At 38.3% G+C, this 19,724-nt stretch overlaps 1 protein-coding gene across 1 annotated transcript in view; it reads right to left on the minus strand.

The window, feature by feature from the left end:
* Hpse2 (heparanase 2 (inactive)) overlaps positions 1-19,724 on the minus strand; it is a 548,186-nt gene that overhangs the window by 190,435 nt on the left and 338,027 nt on the right. The window contains exon 5 of the mRNA XM_021192975.2: positions 15,773-15,944. Coding sequence (XP_021048634.1) covers positions 15,773-15,944 — 172 coding nt within the window. The remainder of the gene's footprint in view (positions 1-15,772; positions 15,945-19,724) is intronic.

A 19,724-nucleotide genomic window follows, 5' to 3' on the forward strand; every position in this document is an offset into this window, starting at 1 on the left:
ATCATTGGGAAGAGAGGCCCCTTGGTCTTGTAAACTTTATATGACCCAGCACAGGGGAAGGCCAGGGCCAAGTAGTGGGAGTGGGTGGGTAGGAGAGCAGGGGCAGGGGGGGTATAGGGAACTTTCGGGATAGCATTTGGAATGTAAATAAAGAAAATTAATAATAATAATAATAATAATAATTAATAAAGTTAAAAAAAAGAATTAGGCTGCAAGAGAGAGAAGCTGTGGGATAGAAATGGAACCTGAGCATTTACTGAACACACTACAGAAACCAATGATGTCTAGGAAATCATCAGGGAATATTGAAAACCTATCATCCAATAAGTTGGAGACTGGAATGAGGAGCTCTAAGAATTAATCTTCAGTAAGCCTCAAATCCATAAATCCTCAAGTCCATGTATGTGCAACATATTGCACAGACATGTTCTCAGAAGGAGTACAAATCATCAACAAATAGATGAAAAGTCAATGTTTTAAGTCATCAGGGAAAGGCAAACCAAAAGTATTCTGAGATTTTCATGTCAACCCTGCTGGAATAGCAGGCTTTAAGAAAACAAGCAAAAATGCCAATACAGGAGAACTGCCAGGAAATCAAGGCCAGCCTAAGCTATACAATGAGTTTCAGGAAAGTTTGAAACACAGTGTGAGAAACTGTGTTATAGAAAGGGGTTGGGTGAGGGAAAGCCAGGGGTGGCACTCATGGGGCAAGAATGGATGGAGAAAAGAAGGAACAAAATACTATTGATAGGGACATATATTAGTATAAACACCAAAGAAACCATTATGAAAGCTTTCAAGAAATTTAAACACACACACACACACACACACACACACACACACACACACACACACACACCCAACCAAACAAAACCAAACCATCATATGAAATGCCACTCATTGTGTATACATAAGGGAGTCTAAGTGAGCACACCTTCGTTTATATCAGTAATCTAAGACAGCAGCATAACTGTGTCTGCTGTGGATTTTTACAATAACCAACTCACAGAATCAGCCTAGACACCCCAAAACAGATGAGTGGGTAGAGCAAATGTGGTATAGATACACAGTGAAATAAATTTTACTAGCCCTCTTTAAAGAAGACTAAAATGTATCTCTTCTACAGGAAAATGGATGGAACTGAACATCATCAAGGTAACTGAAATAAGTCAGAATCCAAAACATATATATTACATGTTTCTTCTCTGAGAAAGACAAGAGCATAGAAGTGAGACTATTGGGGAAGGGGAAGGGTACAATGCACAGGTGAGGATGGAGACAAAGAGGGAACTAGGGGTCAAATAACCAAAGCATATAATAAAAAGCATGAAATACCATCATAAAATCCACTATTTTCAATAGTGACTCTAAAATAATACAAACCAGAATCATGCTACATAATCTTTATAATCATACTACATAATTTTCATAATCACTGAAGGTGCATCTAATGTAGGCAGCTGGCAGGTTTTATGGTTTACATATAAAATTTCCCTCATAAGCTCCTGCTTGAACACTTAGCTCCTACTGGTTGTGCTAGTTTGGAAGGTGGCAGCTGGTTGAAGAAAGTGGCAGAATTATAGCCTAACCTGTTTTTTGCCCTGTCTCCGCTTCCTAGTCTGTGGAGATGTGCTGATGTCTCTAATGCTAGCGATACAGAAATACATCTTTCATAACAGCAGTAACTCATAAGCCTGAGCTTGGGTAAGCAACCAGGCCCCTTCTCTAGCTAGGAAAGAAGTGCGTAAAAAAATAGCAGAGAGAAGTTAGAGCTATGGGTCATTAACATAGTTGTCAGCTGGGGAGCAGACAGTGCAGGAGCAGTAGCCAGTGCTTCCCTGTTAATGAGCACTGAACAAGCTGGATTTCTCTCCAGAGGCAAAAAGAGGTAAATTCTTTTCTTAAGAAGTAAGAAAGAAATACATTAATCTCGTATGTCCTCCTGTACTTTGGTGAAGCCACATAATGCTTTCACATTTGACATAAAACAGGACAATTATTAGGAATGACACTGTGATAATTACACCAAACAGTCCCCAGCTGTGCATCTTATGCTCCAAGAAAGAATGTGGCAGAAGGAAGTCTTCAAGGCAGAGAATGAGCTGGGATCAGCCTCTTGATACTGACATGGCAGTATCAGGCTTGTCTTCAGATTTTCCTTCTTCACACACCTACCTAATATCTAGGAACCTGCATTTAACTTCTATGTACCAAGTCCCAAGGCTGAAAATTGCTCTTTTCATCTTTCAAATGCATCTGCTCTCAACCATCGTGTTTGTTATTTCTTTGGGTGTCAACACATGCTGGGAACTGTGGTTAGCAGTTTAAATTCATCACCTCATTTTTATGGAAGGCCAAGGCACTGGTCATAGTCCCACTTTATGAATTGGAAAGATTAAATGAGTCCTTAGCTTGATGAGTCAGTAGATAATCAGTTCTCACCTGGTTTTAAAATGTACTCTCTACCATTCTGCATTGACCTGCACAAGAGGAATTCCAAGGGTTTATGCTACAAAATAAAAACTAGTTGGGAAAAGTTTTTGTTTTGTGCTAAACAAAGTATCTTCAAGTTTTAAAATGTTAGAGCTGAAGGGTACCTCAGAGAGAATTCCTGCCACTTTTTGAGATGACTATTATAATGGATGTGACAATAAATAAATATCCAATGTTGTCTTTTTTTCTCTGCTTGCATTCTCTCTTATAACACATTTGAAAAATTGACTGCTCTTAAACAGCACAGAGGTCCCTGTCCCCATGGCCTCAAGTTACAATCAGAAGACCAAAATTAAGTTTTAAGTTAAAGAAAATGGTTCAATGTATTTTGTTTTATGCCAAGAACCTGAGACTAGATAGATCATGAGCCTAGGGGAAAACCTAATACTATTATTCTGCTAAAGGAACAGAGCAAGGAAATGACTCCTAGTGACACACTGCTGTGCTCATACATCAGTGTCTTCCTCAACCCACGTCAGAAAAGCTTCTTCATGCAGTAGATGGGAGCTGATACAGAGACCTACATCTGGAAAGGGTAGATACAGCAGGACACTTTGGAGCACTCAGGACTAAATGAGATGTCTTTGCTACCCCTCCTCAAGACTCAGGGATCTACGTGAAGAAGAGGCAGAAAAATTGCAGGAGCCAGAGGAAGGGATGACTCCAAGGAAACAGACCCAACAGGACTGATGACATATGAACAGAGACTGGGGCAGCATCTATAAGGCCTTCACAGGTGCAAGCCAGATGGGGTCCCAGCACTGAAAGGGGGGAAATGGACATGTATAGAGAAATTTTAATCTGGCAACATGGCTGCTCTGACAAGGGATCACATCCAAAGATAGAGGTCTGTGTGATCAGGCTGGAGTGCAGACAGGCCACACACCTTTAATCCCTCTGGTTGGACTCCTTCAGTGCACATCTTTAATCCCAAAGAATATTGTCTAACTGAGGGGCAGACAAACTGATGAATCGGAGAAACATTTGACAGAATGAATCAGAGACAGGATTTAACCAACTCTCAGGAGAAAAGCTATGTAAGAGCAGCACAGGGAGAGAGAAAGTTCAGCACTCAGTGAGTGGGAGTTGAGTCATTGGGAGTCAGTGTAATGAGTGCACTGGAGTAGAGTTCATTCATTCGTGAATTCATGGAGTTCTGTGCAGGCCAGCAGAGGCAGTTAAAAGCCAGAGAATAAGGAGTCAGAAGCCAGAATTGCTCCTGTCTAAAAGGATTGCAGGGACAAAAATGGAGAAGAGACTTAGGGAAGCCAGTCCAGTGACAGGCCCAACTTGGTTGCCATCTCAAGGGGAGGCTCCAAGACCTGACCCTGATGCTATATGGTGTGCTTACAGACAGGAGCCTAGCATGGTTGTCCTCTGAGAGGCCCAACAAGCAGATAACTGAGACAGACGCAGATACTTACACCCAACCAATGGATTGAAGTTATAGAACCCTGTGGTTGAATTAGGGAAAGGTTGGAACAAGCTGAGGAGGAGGGCGACCCTACAGGAAGACCAGCAGTTTCAATTAACCTGGACCCCTGAGATTTCTCAGACACTGAGTCACCCCAGGCAGCATACAAGAGCTAGTCTAAGACACCTGATACATGTACAGCAAAGGACTGCCTGGTATGCCCTCAGTGGGAAAAGGTGTGCCTAACCTTCAAGAGATTTGAGGCCCCAGGGATTAGAGGCTTGGTGGTGGGGTGTGGGGGCCATCCTCTTAGAGACAGGGGGATGAGGAACTATGGGAGGCTGGACCAGGAGGTAGGGAAAGGGTTGGAATGTAAAAAAAATAAATAAATAAAAATAAAAATAATCATAATAAAAAAGAGTCAGAAGATTAGAACAGATTGTCAGAGTTAGTTTGAGGCCAAGTGAAGCAAGTCAGTGAGAAACTGAGGAGCCAGTTTGAATCAGTCATCTTGGAGAGGAGTTGGAGCCAGAAGAGCTGAGTTGAATCAGCCAGCCAGAGCTCAGAAAGAACAAGAAAGAGTGAGCTTATTCAGTAGTTAACTTTCTAGTCAGCAATTATATCAGGTGAATAAAAGTTACTTTTATAGACACCTCTGGTGAAGAAGATGGGGCTCCCATCTCTAGTGAAGAAGTTATTTTCAAGTGGAACCTGCTATCAAAATAACCCTTCCTTTTCTCCAGTGGAATGCCAGTGGTATATCAGCCATATTAACCAGCCAACATAAAATAAACTCCATGCTTTTGTTGTTGTTTTATGGACTTTTTATTTGTTTTGGCAATTTTTTGACTGTTTGGTTTTTTTCCTCATGTTTTCTGAGCTTTTGATTTTGAAAGATGGAGACAGGTAGAGGTAAAGAGGAGGAGTAGAGAGAGAGAGAAAGAAAGAGAGAGATGGGGAGGGTCTGGGAAGAATTGGTGGAATGAAAATATAATAAAAATATATTGTTTGAAAAAGAATTTTAATTAAAAAAAGTGCCTAGGGTTCCAAATAGCCACAATAAAAGCATAGTTTAAGTAACAGGGCAACCTCTATCACCATCCACACTCACAGCATCATACATAACCAATGTTTCTATTTCTGGTCTGTTGACTGCTGAACATGAAGTACTTGGAGAAGACCGTATTTGCTTCCTAGTTCTGGTCTAGTTACATCCACATTACTCTAATTTGAATGTCCCCATAAATCTCTGAGACCTTGGGAGCAGAGAGGGAGGCCTGGTTTCTTCTTTGGGTTAAGATTGGATTATTCTGCTGGAATCTATGATGTGGTGGTTTACATTCTTCATTCACAAGCTTACTCAACAAATGTGACAAACTAAGCAGTAGGCATTTTGCCAAAATAAATACAATAGAGACTCTTTACATCTTCACAGTTTATAATCTACAACCAGTAAGTAAGCAAGCAGTAAATATAGTGATAGATATTATAAATGAACTAATAGCCTACATAAGAGAGGACTGTAAAGGATGAGAATAGAGCAGCCATGTGGTGGATGGAGAGAGCCATGGCAGTGGTGAGGCTGGGATGAAGAAGGGAGCTTGGTAGATGTTAATTTAAGTACATAGGGTGAGGCAGTAGCCAGATCATTAACTGTGGAGTCCCGTGGATCAAAATAAAACAAGAAGCTCACCAGTTAGTCTAAGAACAAGAAAAAGTGTTACTGGCTGACATTGAATAAATTATATCTGTGAAGAATATGTTTCTAGAAACTGAGAAAGGAGGGGAAAGATGAATAATAAGGCTCCTGAAGCAGGCATAAGCTTTCTAAATTTTAACAGAATCAAGCTTCTCATCTTCACTGTGTTTGTCCTGCTACAATCCACCATCCTAGCCTGTATCCACGGTCATTCCTGGGCTTTCTAGTGTGTGGAGCTGTGAGGAGGGAAATGTCTCGTTAGTAACCACCAGTCTTAGGCTTCTTGTTATAGTAGGACAAAATGTTAGCCTAACCCTTACTTGCAGCAATGCTATATTCTGAGAATATGTCTAACATTCTAGGAGACTGGAACTTTTGGCTGAGCCTCACAGCCAGAGTTAATTATATGCCTGGAAGTCACCTAAGTCTCTCCTACTGTGCAATCAAACTGTTTGTTTAACCTGTCTTTAAGAGAACAATGTGACAATCAACTTTACTTCCCTTGGATTTTCCATGCAATTAACTTTTATGGTCTAAGATAATGCATGGCTGCCATCTTAAGCCACTACTCTTCCATGCTCCTGACCCAGAATCATACACATGTATCATTTGCTGAAAACAACGAATACAGAAGGTGAAAGCAATTTCCCAAAATCTACCCTAAAGTTTGAAAGCAACTACTTATGGATATTGGTTGATAAATAATGATATTTTTTATCATGGTCAGTTGGAGCCATTTCTGTAAAGTGTTCCATTCCCCCATGTGATGCTTTCTGTGCTAGTCAGTAAGATAGTTATTTGTTAGAACAGATATACAGCATACAATCACAGACACACACACACATACACATCAAACCACACCGACACATCCCACAGACATCACTCACACATAGACACAACAGCCATACATATATACATAGGGACAGAAACACAGAGATGCAGGGACAAGAAGATTCTTGTTTTGTTTTATTTTGTTTTTTTGAGAGAGGGTTTCTCTGTATAACCCTGGCTGTCCTGGAACTCACTTTGTAGACCAGGCTGGCTTCAAACTCTGAAATCCGCCTGCCTCTGCCTCCCGAGTGCTGGGATTAAAGGGGTGAGCTACCATGTCCGGTGACAAGCAGATTCTTAAGACAGCCTTCAGGTAGGCATAGATTTGGGCTCATACAAAACAGTCAGAGGACTGGACTCCCTAGCTAAATTTCTCCAAGTGGAAGTGTTTTTACTTCTTTCCATCTATCTATCTATCTATCTATCTATCTATCTATCTATCTATCTATCTATCTATCTATCTATCTATCTATCTATCTATCTATCTATTTGGTTTTTCAAGACAGGGTTTATCCATCTATCTATCTATCTATCTATCTATCTATCTATCTATCTATCTATCTATCTATCTATCTATCTATCTATCTATCTATCTGGTTTTTCAAGACAGGGTTTCTCTGTCTGGTCTTGAACTCAGAAATCCGCCTGCCTCTGTCTCCCGAGTGCTGGGATTAAAGGCGTGCACCACCACGCCCGGCTACCTCTTTCCTTTTCATGACACACTGATGCATTATTGGTGGCTTGGAGTTGGTCACTAATGCATATAAGCCACATAGTTACTAAGCTTAATTTCAGAAAAAAAAAACGTATTTTAAACGTTTTAATTTTCTCTGATTACATATTTTTCATAGAAATATGCTTTTAATTTATAAATACAATCATACCATATAGCTTGGTTACATATCTTGTTATATACATATAAGGATACTAAATTACAGATATTTTAAGTATTGATCATGAGTTATAATTTCTCTTAGGTTAATTATTTCTATTTGTTCATTTTAGTTTTTCTTCTATGCTATTGATTTCCTATGTGTGTGGGTTTTGAGTATTTTATATTTAAAAATGATACTGGGATATTTTTCTGGTTTATGGGTATAGATTTAACCATTAAATAAACCAATGTTTATAATAAATACTTTTTTGACTAGGATTTCCACTGTGTGTACATAGCATATTGATCAACATGAAACAAAACATAGTGAACTTCTAAAGTGAGGAAAATAAATTGCCTGGTAAAAGAAAATTAGTGAACTGGTGTAAATCATCACATAGATGGTACATAGATGCTTATAGAAGAAATCCATGTGGAGGCTGGAAAAACTTCTTGACTTGTTTAGATTTAAAACAAAAATGTCTAGAACCAGTCAGGTCCTGACTAGGGACATGAAAACTATAAAGAAAATGTTTCATTAAGTATTTGCTGTTTTCTGAGAAACCTGCAACTCCTGATGTCACAAACACAAGGATCCATTCTCTGCCCTCATTCACTTGATATCCAAACTGGGAGGCAGGCCTAGATATTCCTGTTTTCAAAAGCTTAAAATGTGTGTCTACAACATTATAGCTATTATTATTTATAAAATAAACATAATTGATTCAAATGACATCCTAACTATATTGTGGGGCATTGGGCTATGTGCAGACAGGCTGGTCTCCAGTTGAGCTGAGGTCTGAACCCCAAAGTCATAATTCACCTTCATGACATGGTAGGAGTTCCCTTATGCTCCTGGAACTCTGGCCCCTGCCTAAGTTACGGCCCCCCCAAACCCCCACAAGAGAAGCATGGTCAGTAGTTAAGTAGGCAATGGCTCAAGCTTCTGACCTTCAGGCTAAACTCCTCCCCAGTTACTTAGCAACAGTGAAGACCATAAAAAGGGCTGTTCAGCCCTACCTTGCTCTCCTACTTGTCTCTCTTACTTGTCTCTCTCTCCTCTCCTCTCCTCTCTCCCCCCTCTCTTTCTACTTTCTCTCTTTCTTCCCACCTTTCTATAATAAAACTCTAAAACCATAGAGAGTCTCTGCTCATAAAGATCCGCTGCCCTCACTCTTGCAGGTGTTGGGAACCTCTTCCCTCATCCCTCTCTCCTATAACCCCAGGGCTTTATCAAGGTAGCTCTGGGAATCCCAGGTGGGGCTGCCCCTTGGCCACCCCCTGAAGAGTGGGATAGAGGAATGCCCACCCAGGGATGAGTGGGAAGTGTATGACAGCTCTCCCATGCCTGACTGACCAAAGAATAGGTGGAACTCTGGCCGGGTAAGGGCCATTTCCCTCCCCCCTCTTCCCCAGGGTCCCCTTTTTAGTTCCCAACACTATATGGCTTCAAAATTATAATTCATATATACTATTTTTTCATATCATATAAGCTTAGAGTTATTTGTTTTATAGATAGATACTATTCTTTTCAATAAGCATTGAAATAAGCATATGATATCTACTATATTTCTAGGTTTTAAAGATATAAAGCAGCAAAATCTAGATTATAGTTCATGGTCTACTGGAGAAAATATGTAAGCAAGCACATTATCATTAATTTGGTAAATGCTAGAGCAGAAAAGTAAAATGCCATGCAAGGTCAGAGGAGATCACCAAAATCTGACCTAAATATGTGTGTGGGGGGATGGGGATAATGAGAAAAATAACATGGCCTTCCAAATAATTACACAAAAGGACACACAGTAAAACAGTATGCCATTTTCCAAAACGTGTACTACTTTGGCACACTTGCCGACAGTTTGTATAATGGAGCCAGCTGTTTACTAGATTGGAAGTTAGGAAGATAGAGACACGAAGGCCAGGAGTCAGTGCATCTGAAAAACCTAAGACTTCAAGCAAAAACTGAATTGACTAGGTGTCACACTTAAAAATGACTCAGAAATCTACATGGTGAAATTATTAGAGTCTGAGAACAGCTACAGAAAGATTTTAAAAAGAAAAATGACAAGGTCTAAAATAAACATAAGTGAAGATGGATGTGAATGATACTACGAAGTTCAAAAGAAGTTCACTGGCATGTGCACTTGCGTCTGGCTCTTAAATTTGATTCCATTGATCAACATGTCTTTCTTCACTCCATCTTTCTTTGTATTACCTTGTAGTGCCACTTGAAACATGGCTGGTGAGGGCTCAAACAACTCTTTTATTATAAAGTATTGCTTTAGCAATCTTGGGTTTTTGTGTTTTCATGTGAAGTTTAATATTTAATATTTTTAATATTCAATGCTTTATCCATATTATTATTCAGCTTCTATGAAAAGTTGTATTGGAATTTTGATTCACATTGAGACTTCAGATTGCTTTTGGTGATTTAACAATATTTAACCTAACATGAGAGATCTGTGTATCTTGTGGTATCTTTTTCAGTTTCTTTCTTTAATGTCTTCAAGCTTTTATTATAAAGGTTTTTCATTGCTTGGTTAGAGACAAGTTTTGTGGCTGTTGTAAAAGGTACTGTTTCTCTGGTTTCTTTCTCAGTTTGTTATTTGAATATAGAAAGGCTACAGATTTCTGTATGCTGATTTTGTACTTGGTTACTTTGTTAAAAGAGTCTTTATCAGCTGTTGGAGTTTCCTGGTGGAGTCTGTAGAGTATTTGACATAAATATATCATACCATCTAAAAATAAAGATATTTTTATTTAATCATTTCCAAATCTCTATCCCCTCCATTGTCTTATTGTTCTAGTTAAGACTTACAGAACTCTATTAAATAAATATGGAGAGAGTAAGCATCCTTGTCTTGTTCCTGATTTTAGTGAAAATGCTTTGAGTTTCCCTCCATTTAGAATGATATTAGCCATGGGCTTTCTGAAGATTGCCTTTATTATGTTAAGGCATTTTCCTTGCATCCCATTCCTCCCTAGACTTTTATCATGTAGGGATGTTGGCCTTTGTCCAAGACATAATAAGATGATCTAATAAGATGATCTTTTTTCCCCTCTCCATTCTGTATATTGTGTGCTACATTTATTTATGTATATTGAACCATCTCTGAGTCTCTGAAATTAAGCCAACTTGGCCATGGAGAATAATCTTCTTTATTTATTCTTGAATTCAGTTTTCAAGTACTTGATAATTTTTACATTTATGTTCATAAGGGATATTGGCCTTTAATTTTCTTTTTGTTGATATGCTTTTGTGTGGTTTTGGTATCATGCTAATATTGGCATTGTAAAAAGAGTTAGGAAATATTTCTTCAGTTTCTATTTGTGGAATAATTTGAAGAGTATTGGCATTATTTCTTCTTTAAGATCTGGAGGTAGAATTATTATTGAATATATCTGGCCATGAGTTCATTTTGGTTGGAAGACTTTACCTCTATTTCTCTAGGGATTATGAGTCTGTTTAAATTGTTTATTGTTAATTTTGGCAGATCAAACATATCAAGAAATCTATTTCTTTTATGCTTCCCATATTTTAAAGTATATCCTTTTGATTCTAAATTATCTTGGTATCTGTTGGTCTTAGTTAGAGTTTTATTGCTGTGAAGAGACACCAAGACCAAGGAAACTGTTATAAAGAACAACAGTTAATTGGGGCTGGCTTACAGCTTTAGAGGTTCAGTCCATTATCATCATGGTGTGAAGCATGCCAGTGTGCAGGCAGAATGGCAGTGTGCAGGCAGACACAATGCTGAAGAAGGAGCTGAGAGTCCTACATCTTGATCCAACCATAGCCAGAAGGAGACTGCCTCTTCTGCGCTGGGTGGAGCTTGAGCAAAGGATCTCAAAGCCCATCCCAACAGTGACATACTTCCTCCAACAAGACCACACCTATTGTAACAAGACCACATCTCCTAACAGTGTCACTTCCCATGGACCAAGCATATTCAAACCACTACACTGTTGCAATTTCTTTTTTTTCATCTTTAATTTTATTAATTTGGATTGTCTCTTTGTGTCTTTTGGTAAATTTGACTAAAGGTTTTTAATCTTGTTGATTTTCTTAAAGAATCAACTCAATTTTATTGAGTGTTATACTGTTTGTTCCTATCTCATTGATTTCAGTTTTATGATTATTTCTTTTTATCTACTTTTTTTTGGGTATTAGTTATTTTGTGATACACACACACACAAATAAAATAGCTTTGAATGCAGACAAAATGGTCATTGCATTATTAATCAAACTTGGGATAAGCGAACTAAAGGCAGGGCTAGGGATATTATGCATTGGTAAAGTACTTCCTGTGCAAGCATGAGGTCCTAGGTTTGGATTGCAGCATGTACATAAAATCTGGGCACCATGGCACATATCTGAAACACTAGCACTGTGTATAAGGAGCAGAGACAGGCAGATTCTAGGGTTTCCCAGGCCAATCAGTCCAGCAGAAATGGTAGCCACCATTTTCACTGAGACCCTGTCTCAACATAACAACAACAACAAAAAAATCCCCAAACAAGCCAAAACAATCCCCAAACCCAATCAAGGAGGAGATCACAAAAAGAAGAAACCAGATTTTGGCTTCTGGCCTACACATGCTCACTCATAGGTGGGCACAGCCCACCCTCCCAGCATGCCCCCCCCATACATGAACATAAATAGAGAAAAAAAGAAATAAGAGAAATAAGAAACAAAACAATGAAAGTTGGAGAATATTCAGCTGTTCTTGAAGTTAACAAAATTCAAATATAAACAAGCATGCAACATGATCCTGCATTAATTTAAACAAAAGTCAACTAATAATACTGCCAATGCTCACTGTTGTTGATATTTGGAAATGATATAGTAATACACTACTCCCTTTCACCCAGTGAAATCATTCTGAAAAGAAATTTGGCAGCAAATATAAAGTCATAAAAATTAATATACACTTTTTTACCCAGCAATTCAACTTTTGGATATAGCCCAAGGATATGATTCAAAAGAAAAATTTAAAAATCTATTTGTATAAAGATATTTATAGTTGTACTACATTACAAGCAAAAACTGGAACCTGGCCAAATATCCAATAGAGGGAGAATGCTTAGGTAGACTTGGTACATTAATGCAGTGGAATATTTTATTTCTTACTAAGAATGACAATTATGTGAATTATGCAGAAATGAAGGCCATATGAAGCAATGGATAAAATTGCAGTGCTCAAAACGAAGGCTCTACCATGACCACATCTATGTAGCAGTGTGCCTGTGCAGCCAGGAGAGTGGGAAGAGTTAGAAGCTGGTAAGTTTACAGTGCTTACCATTCTGCTCTGATGGTTAGGTTTCTGGATGTTTCTTTTTACTTTTATTTCACTTTTTATTTCGTACATATTTATTAAGAAAAGTAAATCCTCATTTGGCACATAAAAGAAAACATAAATGTTCATCAGTATCTTTCCTTGCCCTAAAAGACTTCTGTCTTTTTTGTTTTCATGTTTACATATGGAGGAGGTATAATCTGCCCTTTGCCACTACAAGCCCCCAGACACATGCTTTGTTAGTCAGATTTTCTGTTGCTGTGACAAATACTTGAGAGAAATAGATTAAAGGAAGAAGGGCTTACCTGGGCTCATGGTTTCAGCCCATGGTTGGCTGACGCCATTGCTTATATCCTGGTATAACACAGAATATGACAGTGGCTGGGAAGCAGAGAAAGAGGAAATGGCCAGAGCAAACTCTGTCTCCTAGCAACAGCCACCTCCATCGTCCCATGACCTAATTCCTCTAGGTAGACCTCACCTCGTCATGGCTCCAGCACTTCCTAAGACAGGGCTACTATCTGGGCAGCAAGCCTTTCACACACGCACGTGAGGAGACACTTCCTACTCACATGATAGACAGCAGCACATGTTCTCTTTACCTCTGGGTTGCTTCCCAACTCATTAACACACTCACTTACATGCGCTCATGTCTGCATCCTGAATACAAACCCAGCATCTTAATTACACTAACTGGTAGCAGAGTTTCCTCATAAACATGGCTCTTTAAACCTCTCAATGCAGAAAAATATTTGCTTCTTATCTTTTATTACCATGGGAGAATTTTTCTCTACAGGACAATCATTTTGGTTTCCATTTCTTCTAACTTTAAATGATGTCTTAATTTGGCTATATCCTCCTTCTCTTTTCTCTGGGTATACCTTAACCTACAAACCTAGTTTTACTCTATTTTGCATTAAAGGAAAGAAAGAGTCATCATCCTTGATGACACACTCCCTTCAGCTGACTTTGGTTTTCTTGGCAGTAAAGGCTGTTCTAAGTATCTTACCCACATCACTGCCTGCCGTCTCTTCCTCTCCACCCTGCAAACCTTGCAGGTCTTCTTGAGCTCTCACGCTCCTGAACTCTCTCAAGGTCATAAGCATCTATATGCTGCCAAACCCAGAAGATACTTTTCTGTCATCCCATTAGTTGACTGCCTCTCTTTATTTCAAGTTTATTTTCTTCATGTGACGCCTTCTTTCTGCCCTTACCAGTTTTCTTATTCTTTAGATACACAGGTTCCTCAGGCTATTGCCTAAACTCTGTCTTTCCTTTTTGTATGCTACCTTATCTCTTCTATTACTATGGATTTAAATCTCATTTTTGTGCTAAAACCTTCCCAAATGAATATCTCTAGCATCTCAAATGAATAAATATCTCTAGCAGCTAGCAGAGAACCTGACCTTGTTACATCTATTAAATGATACTTTTGACATTTAGTTTCAGAGGATGGAAATAAAAGTTGCTGTTTTATTCCTAGGACTAGTTAGAAGGATTCTGGTCTTCTATTTTCAGAAATGACACCGTCCACTTAACCACTATCTGTACCACATCCTGTATGCATTCCCAGCAAACTACCACATTCTATAGGGTTTACTGCCAACAGTCACCACTCACTTCAGGCCCCCATTGTTTCCCCACTGTATTACTGCAGCGATCTTCTCATGGAGTGTTGTGTTTTCGTTCTAATCTATTTCCCAGAGTACACACAACATCCTTTTCATAGAATAAACAATTTTCTTCTCCAGATTAAAACATCCTCTGTCATTCTGCATGCAATTAGAAAGAACAAAAAGCCCTTCCTTATGCTTGCAGGGCCTGATAGAGCACACCTCTTCCTTCCCACTCTGACACTTCATCTTCCGGGTCTTTGTGCATGTTTTTTCATTCTAAAACTATATAAACAAAAGTGACCACAATACTGTTTACTTCTCGTGTTGTGGCATCAACGCATCATTCCTTATATCACACTTTTAAAGGGAATGTTTCCATAATTTCTCTAATTCAACTGAGTCACAGCCCTTATGATCATTAATATAACCATGTAGTACTTCTTCATATTGTCCTGCTGTTATGCTTCTGATTGATGCGTGTCTCTCCTAACTTAGCAATTGCCCCATGAGAGCAAAGAATGTATCTGTTTTGTTTATTATTATTATTCTTAGTTCATACCATATTACTCAGAGCTTAGTTGCTGCTGAAGAAATATCTTTAGAATAAATAAACAATTGATACAGTCTCATGACATTGTGTGTTATATGGGAGCCCACTAATCAAATCATTAAGGAAAAAGAATACTTTAAGATAATAACGATATATACTTAAAGGATAGAGTGATTAGATTTTCTTGATCTGTGAAATATGATTAAGTGCATGGTGATGGGTCTTTATACACTATATATAACAGGAAAAATGAGGTCCTATTCCTCACCACACACATGCAGAGAGCAATGTCAAAGTTCAGTGAGCGTCTGCAGAAGGAAGCCCCTAGCGATGAACAGGGACTAAGGCCATGACATTTTCAACAGAAAGGAAGCAAATTGCTACTGAGCAAGGAAAGGTGAAAGGGGAAGAAGGGCAGGTTAAGAGAGGTAGTTTACATAAAAATTCAGTGACATATAGAGAAAAATGGCTAATATTAAACTCTGCCTTGCTGATGCTGTTACCATATAAATCCCTGAGCCTTCCCCAGATATTCAGTAAAGTCTGCTATGTTCACAAGCTCAAACGAAGATGAAGCAATCAGAAAAGAGTCCCATGATACAAAGCCATTCAGGATACACCATTTTTCTTTCTTTTCATCTGTTTATGCTTGCATGACATTTATCTAATTGCTTGGTCTACACACACTTCATTGGAAACTATCTCACTCAAACTGAACTGTAGGGATGGCTATACCTATTCAAGTAACCCAGAGTCTAAGATATGCCTCTCTTTCTCCCAATTCTAGAAGCCCTCCATGAGTTCTTTTGTTTGATAAATAATTCTTGTTTAGGAGAAAACTGCTATGAGAAAACCTTTCTTTTCTTCTTTTAAAAAATGTTTTTTAAAAATACTTTTTTTTCTTTCCTTTCTTCTTAATCCTGAATAAACACAAATACTTCATTCCATTATATTTCATGAGCAATGCTGTAAGACAGCTAAGTAATCTGGCCTACCCATCTAGGAGAGCAATGACGTTCTTCCTGGGCCGTCCAATATTGGGGCCATACAGGCTAGCTCTGGAGTAAATCCGGATGGGTTGGAGCAGGCTCTTCAGCTGGATGTAATCCTTTCCCAACTGGCTACCATTTACTGCCCGGCCATGGATGCTCCGATAGTTATTTGGCTCTAGATTAAAAAGAGACATATAAGTTAGAATGGAGAAGAGCAAGGTTCTGCCAGCCCTTTTCTTACTAGCATGAATAAAATAACAAAAGGAGGATATAAGTTATCTTAAGGAACACAGAAACAGTCATGTTAGTAATGCCAACTTGCTGAACCATTCATTTCCAAACCTATCTTCATAAAACATCACCTGATTCACAAACAAGACCATACTTATTTTCAAATGACACTTTGTAATGAATAATACATTTTGCAGAATACAGTCTCCCAACAACTGCTGTGTTTATAACACAAAGGAAAAGGACCTTCAGATCCACAGATACAGGAAAAAAATGTTATGTGGTGATAAACACAAAGCCCAGAGAGGGGCTACTATGCTAAGGAATTCTGGTAGCCCCCAGAAGCTGAGAGGAATGGAACAGATCTTCCTTCAGAGCTTCCAGCAGAAACCAACCACACTGATGTTTTGATTTCAGATTTCTGGCTTCATAAACAGTAAGAGAAATTTTTTTCTTTTATTTTAAGCCATAGTAATTTGTTATTGCAAAGCTTAGGAAACTAATACAATGGGTAACAAGGGTTTCCTTCATAAATATGATTATTGCACAGGAAATTAGGAGAAGCAGCCTTGATGTCCACTGGTAACAACGTAGCTGAGAGAAATAATTTTGAGCAAAACTGCTTTGCTTAGGTTTATACTGGAAGGATATGAAAATCCCTGGTATAAAAAGCAGCAGCTCTATTGAGTTAGAGGAAGTCAACTAGAGACCCCCCAAGCCATTATCTCAGACAGTTTGAAGCTTCGACTAGTAGGGACAGGACATAGATTACTAGGCTCACGCAAAATTTTAAGAGAAATATGGGGAAATAAGACAGCCACAGTAAAAATTAATAGTCTCTCTTACACACCCTTTAATCCTGGATGTTGCATATATTTAGAAGTAACTTTGGAGACCTTTAGTTATCTATATACTCTCACATGAGTAGAACCCTAGTGTTCTCATAGGGAAGACACAAGAAGGCATGTTACTACCTAAGTATTTACCGTGTTCCCCTCATCAGCATATCTACTGGCCTGGCCTTAATGTCAAGTTAAGGAGCACAATCTGATCAATTATTATCATTAAGTTATACCAATGCAAAGGAAACCCTAAGTTAACTGACCTTAAAATATCTCTGAAGGATTAATTTAAAAAATATCTAATATTTGTGGGTGCTTTGTTGCATGTATGCCTGTGTACTATGTGCACACACTGCCCTCAGAGGCCAGAAGAGGGTGACAGACCCCCTTGGAAGTGGAGTTACACATGGTTATAAGCCACTCTGTGGGAGCTAGGAGTTGAACTTGGGTCCTCTGGAAGAACAGGCAGTACATGGAACTACTGAGCCATCTCTCCAGCTTCTAAAGGATTGAGTATTTTAACTGGAGATGTCAGTAACTACTTGGTGTAAGAGTGATAGACTAGAGCATTAATACTGGTAACTAAAAAGCCAAAAAGAAAGAAACGAACTCAGCCTCTGGGATGGACAACTAAGAATTCTTGCCAATCTAACATCGCACCTAAAATGCACTACTTTCCACAAGAAAATCCTGAGCTATGAAAGGAAAATTGAAAAGCGCTACCATATTCAAGACAGGAAAAGAGCAGTCAACATAAACTGCCCCTTTGAAGCCTTAAACATTAGATTATTCAGCACCTAAGAACTTCAAAATTATAAATATATTCAGAGAGCTAAAAAGAATAAAAGATTTAATGGTAAATGTGTTACTGACTTATTGAATAAAGAAATAAAAACATAAGACATCATATGGGAACTCTGAAATGATTCATCACATGGAGGAAAACAAAAAGAACATAACTGAGTTTTATCAGCAGTGTCAGAGGGGAGAAGAGAGGGATGACATACTCAACTCCATGAGATACTACACTGTGTTAATTTAGGGTTTAGTACTGCTTGAAACGGACGGTGACAAGCCAATGCATCACAAGGGTTATGTGACCTCACATATATATGTGTGATCAAAAAGTTACTGATAATAATAAAGAGGCTAATTTTAGGGGCTCTGTGATTAAGAGCACTGGCTATCTGCTCTTGCAGAGAAAGGACTTGAATTTGGTCCCCAATACCCACATGGCAGCTGACGTCTATCTTTAACAGTTGCAGGATATCTCATACCTTCTTCTGGCTTCTATGCACATATATATGCCAGTAAATACACACATAAAATAAATACATCTTTTAAAGAAAGATAACTTTAATACTTTGATACACAAAAGGTTTACTAGTTATTAAAAATAAAAGCAAATTACACACTAAATAGATATATGGATATTTTCATTTTCATAAAGAATTAAACCTTGTGGGCTGGAGAGATGGCTCAGAGGTTAAGAGCACTGGCCACTCTGTAAGAGGATCAGGGTTCAATCCAGAACCACAGGGTTGTTAACTCCAGCCCCAGGAAACATGATACTCTCTCTAGCTCTATGGGCATTATACTTACACAGTATACTGCCACACATGCTCACAGAGCACCCACACACATAAACATACATACAAACAAACATTTAACAAATGTTAAATCTTAGATGCATATTTGATCCTGAAGAGTAAAAGTATCTTCAATGTTTTTAGAATTTATTGATACTTTGGTTATAATCATCAATATTAGAACACTTCTTTATATAAATGAAAGTACAAAATTTCAGAAATATGGTTCAGGCAATTTCAGAAAATTATTGAAAATTCTGTCCTCATCCCAAGCCAAAATTAACTTGATAATTTTTAACATTAAGACACAAGTCAGCAACTCAAATATCAGTTTTTAACATAATCCAACCTGGAGACAATACTTATTTGATACTTTCTATCTGAGGAATGATGTCACAAAAATAGAAAAATTTGTTTTCCATAATTATTATATCAATGTTTTCTGTAAGAGCTGAAAACTTTGCATTTCAGGGGAAATTTACAATATATACGATTCTCGTATGAGCTGAGGTATGACAGGCAGCATTCAGGTTGCCTAGCAGAAAGGCAAGTACGACCCAAAGCATGTGCAGCATATGTTCAGAACCAAGTCACATGACACAACACAGGCGAGTGCTACCAGAAACACCCTGGATTTCGCACATTTGATTTTTGCAATATTGGCTTTAAATTGTCAATTTGAGACTATCTAGAATCACCCTAGGCCTGTGGGCATGTTTGTTAGGGGTTGTCTTGATAATGTTAATTGATGTGGGATTATCCAACCCACTGTGGTAGCAGCACTTCTAGGGTTTGAGTCCTGGTCTATGTCAGAGTGGGGAAAGTGAGAAGGGTGGTAGCCTGCACTCATTTTCTCTGTTCTTGACTAAGGATAACTCACCCACGTCTCTGCTTGACTTCCCTGAAATAATGAGTTATAAGCCAAAAATGTCTCCCCTTAAAGTGTCTGCTATTAGAGTATATTATGATAAGACCGGGATAATTTTGAATTAATTTTTAGTCATTACACATCCAGAAACTTTTCTGTTGGTAAATTTTTCTCAACCCCACATTCAGTTACAGAACCCCATGTCAGGTCATGACACACAATTCAAGAAGCTGGGTAGAAGATTCAAGTAACATTAGAAGTCAATTTGGCCTATTTGATTGACAAAACACTCCACCTATCAGTAGCAGGATATACTTTGTTTTCCAGGGCACACAGAACAACCTTCTAAATAGAGAAATGTTAAGGCCTACATAAATCTCATATATATATATATATATATATATATATATATATATATATATACA

This window comes from Mus pahari, chromosome 1 (assembly GCF_900095145.1).
Source record: "Mus pahari chromosome 1, PAHARI_EIJ_v1.1, whole genome shotgun sequence".
Lineage (NCBI taxonomy): Eukaryota > Metazoa > Chordata > Mammalia > Rodentia > Muridae > Mus > Mus pahari.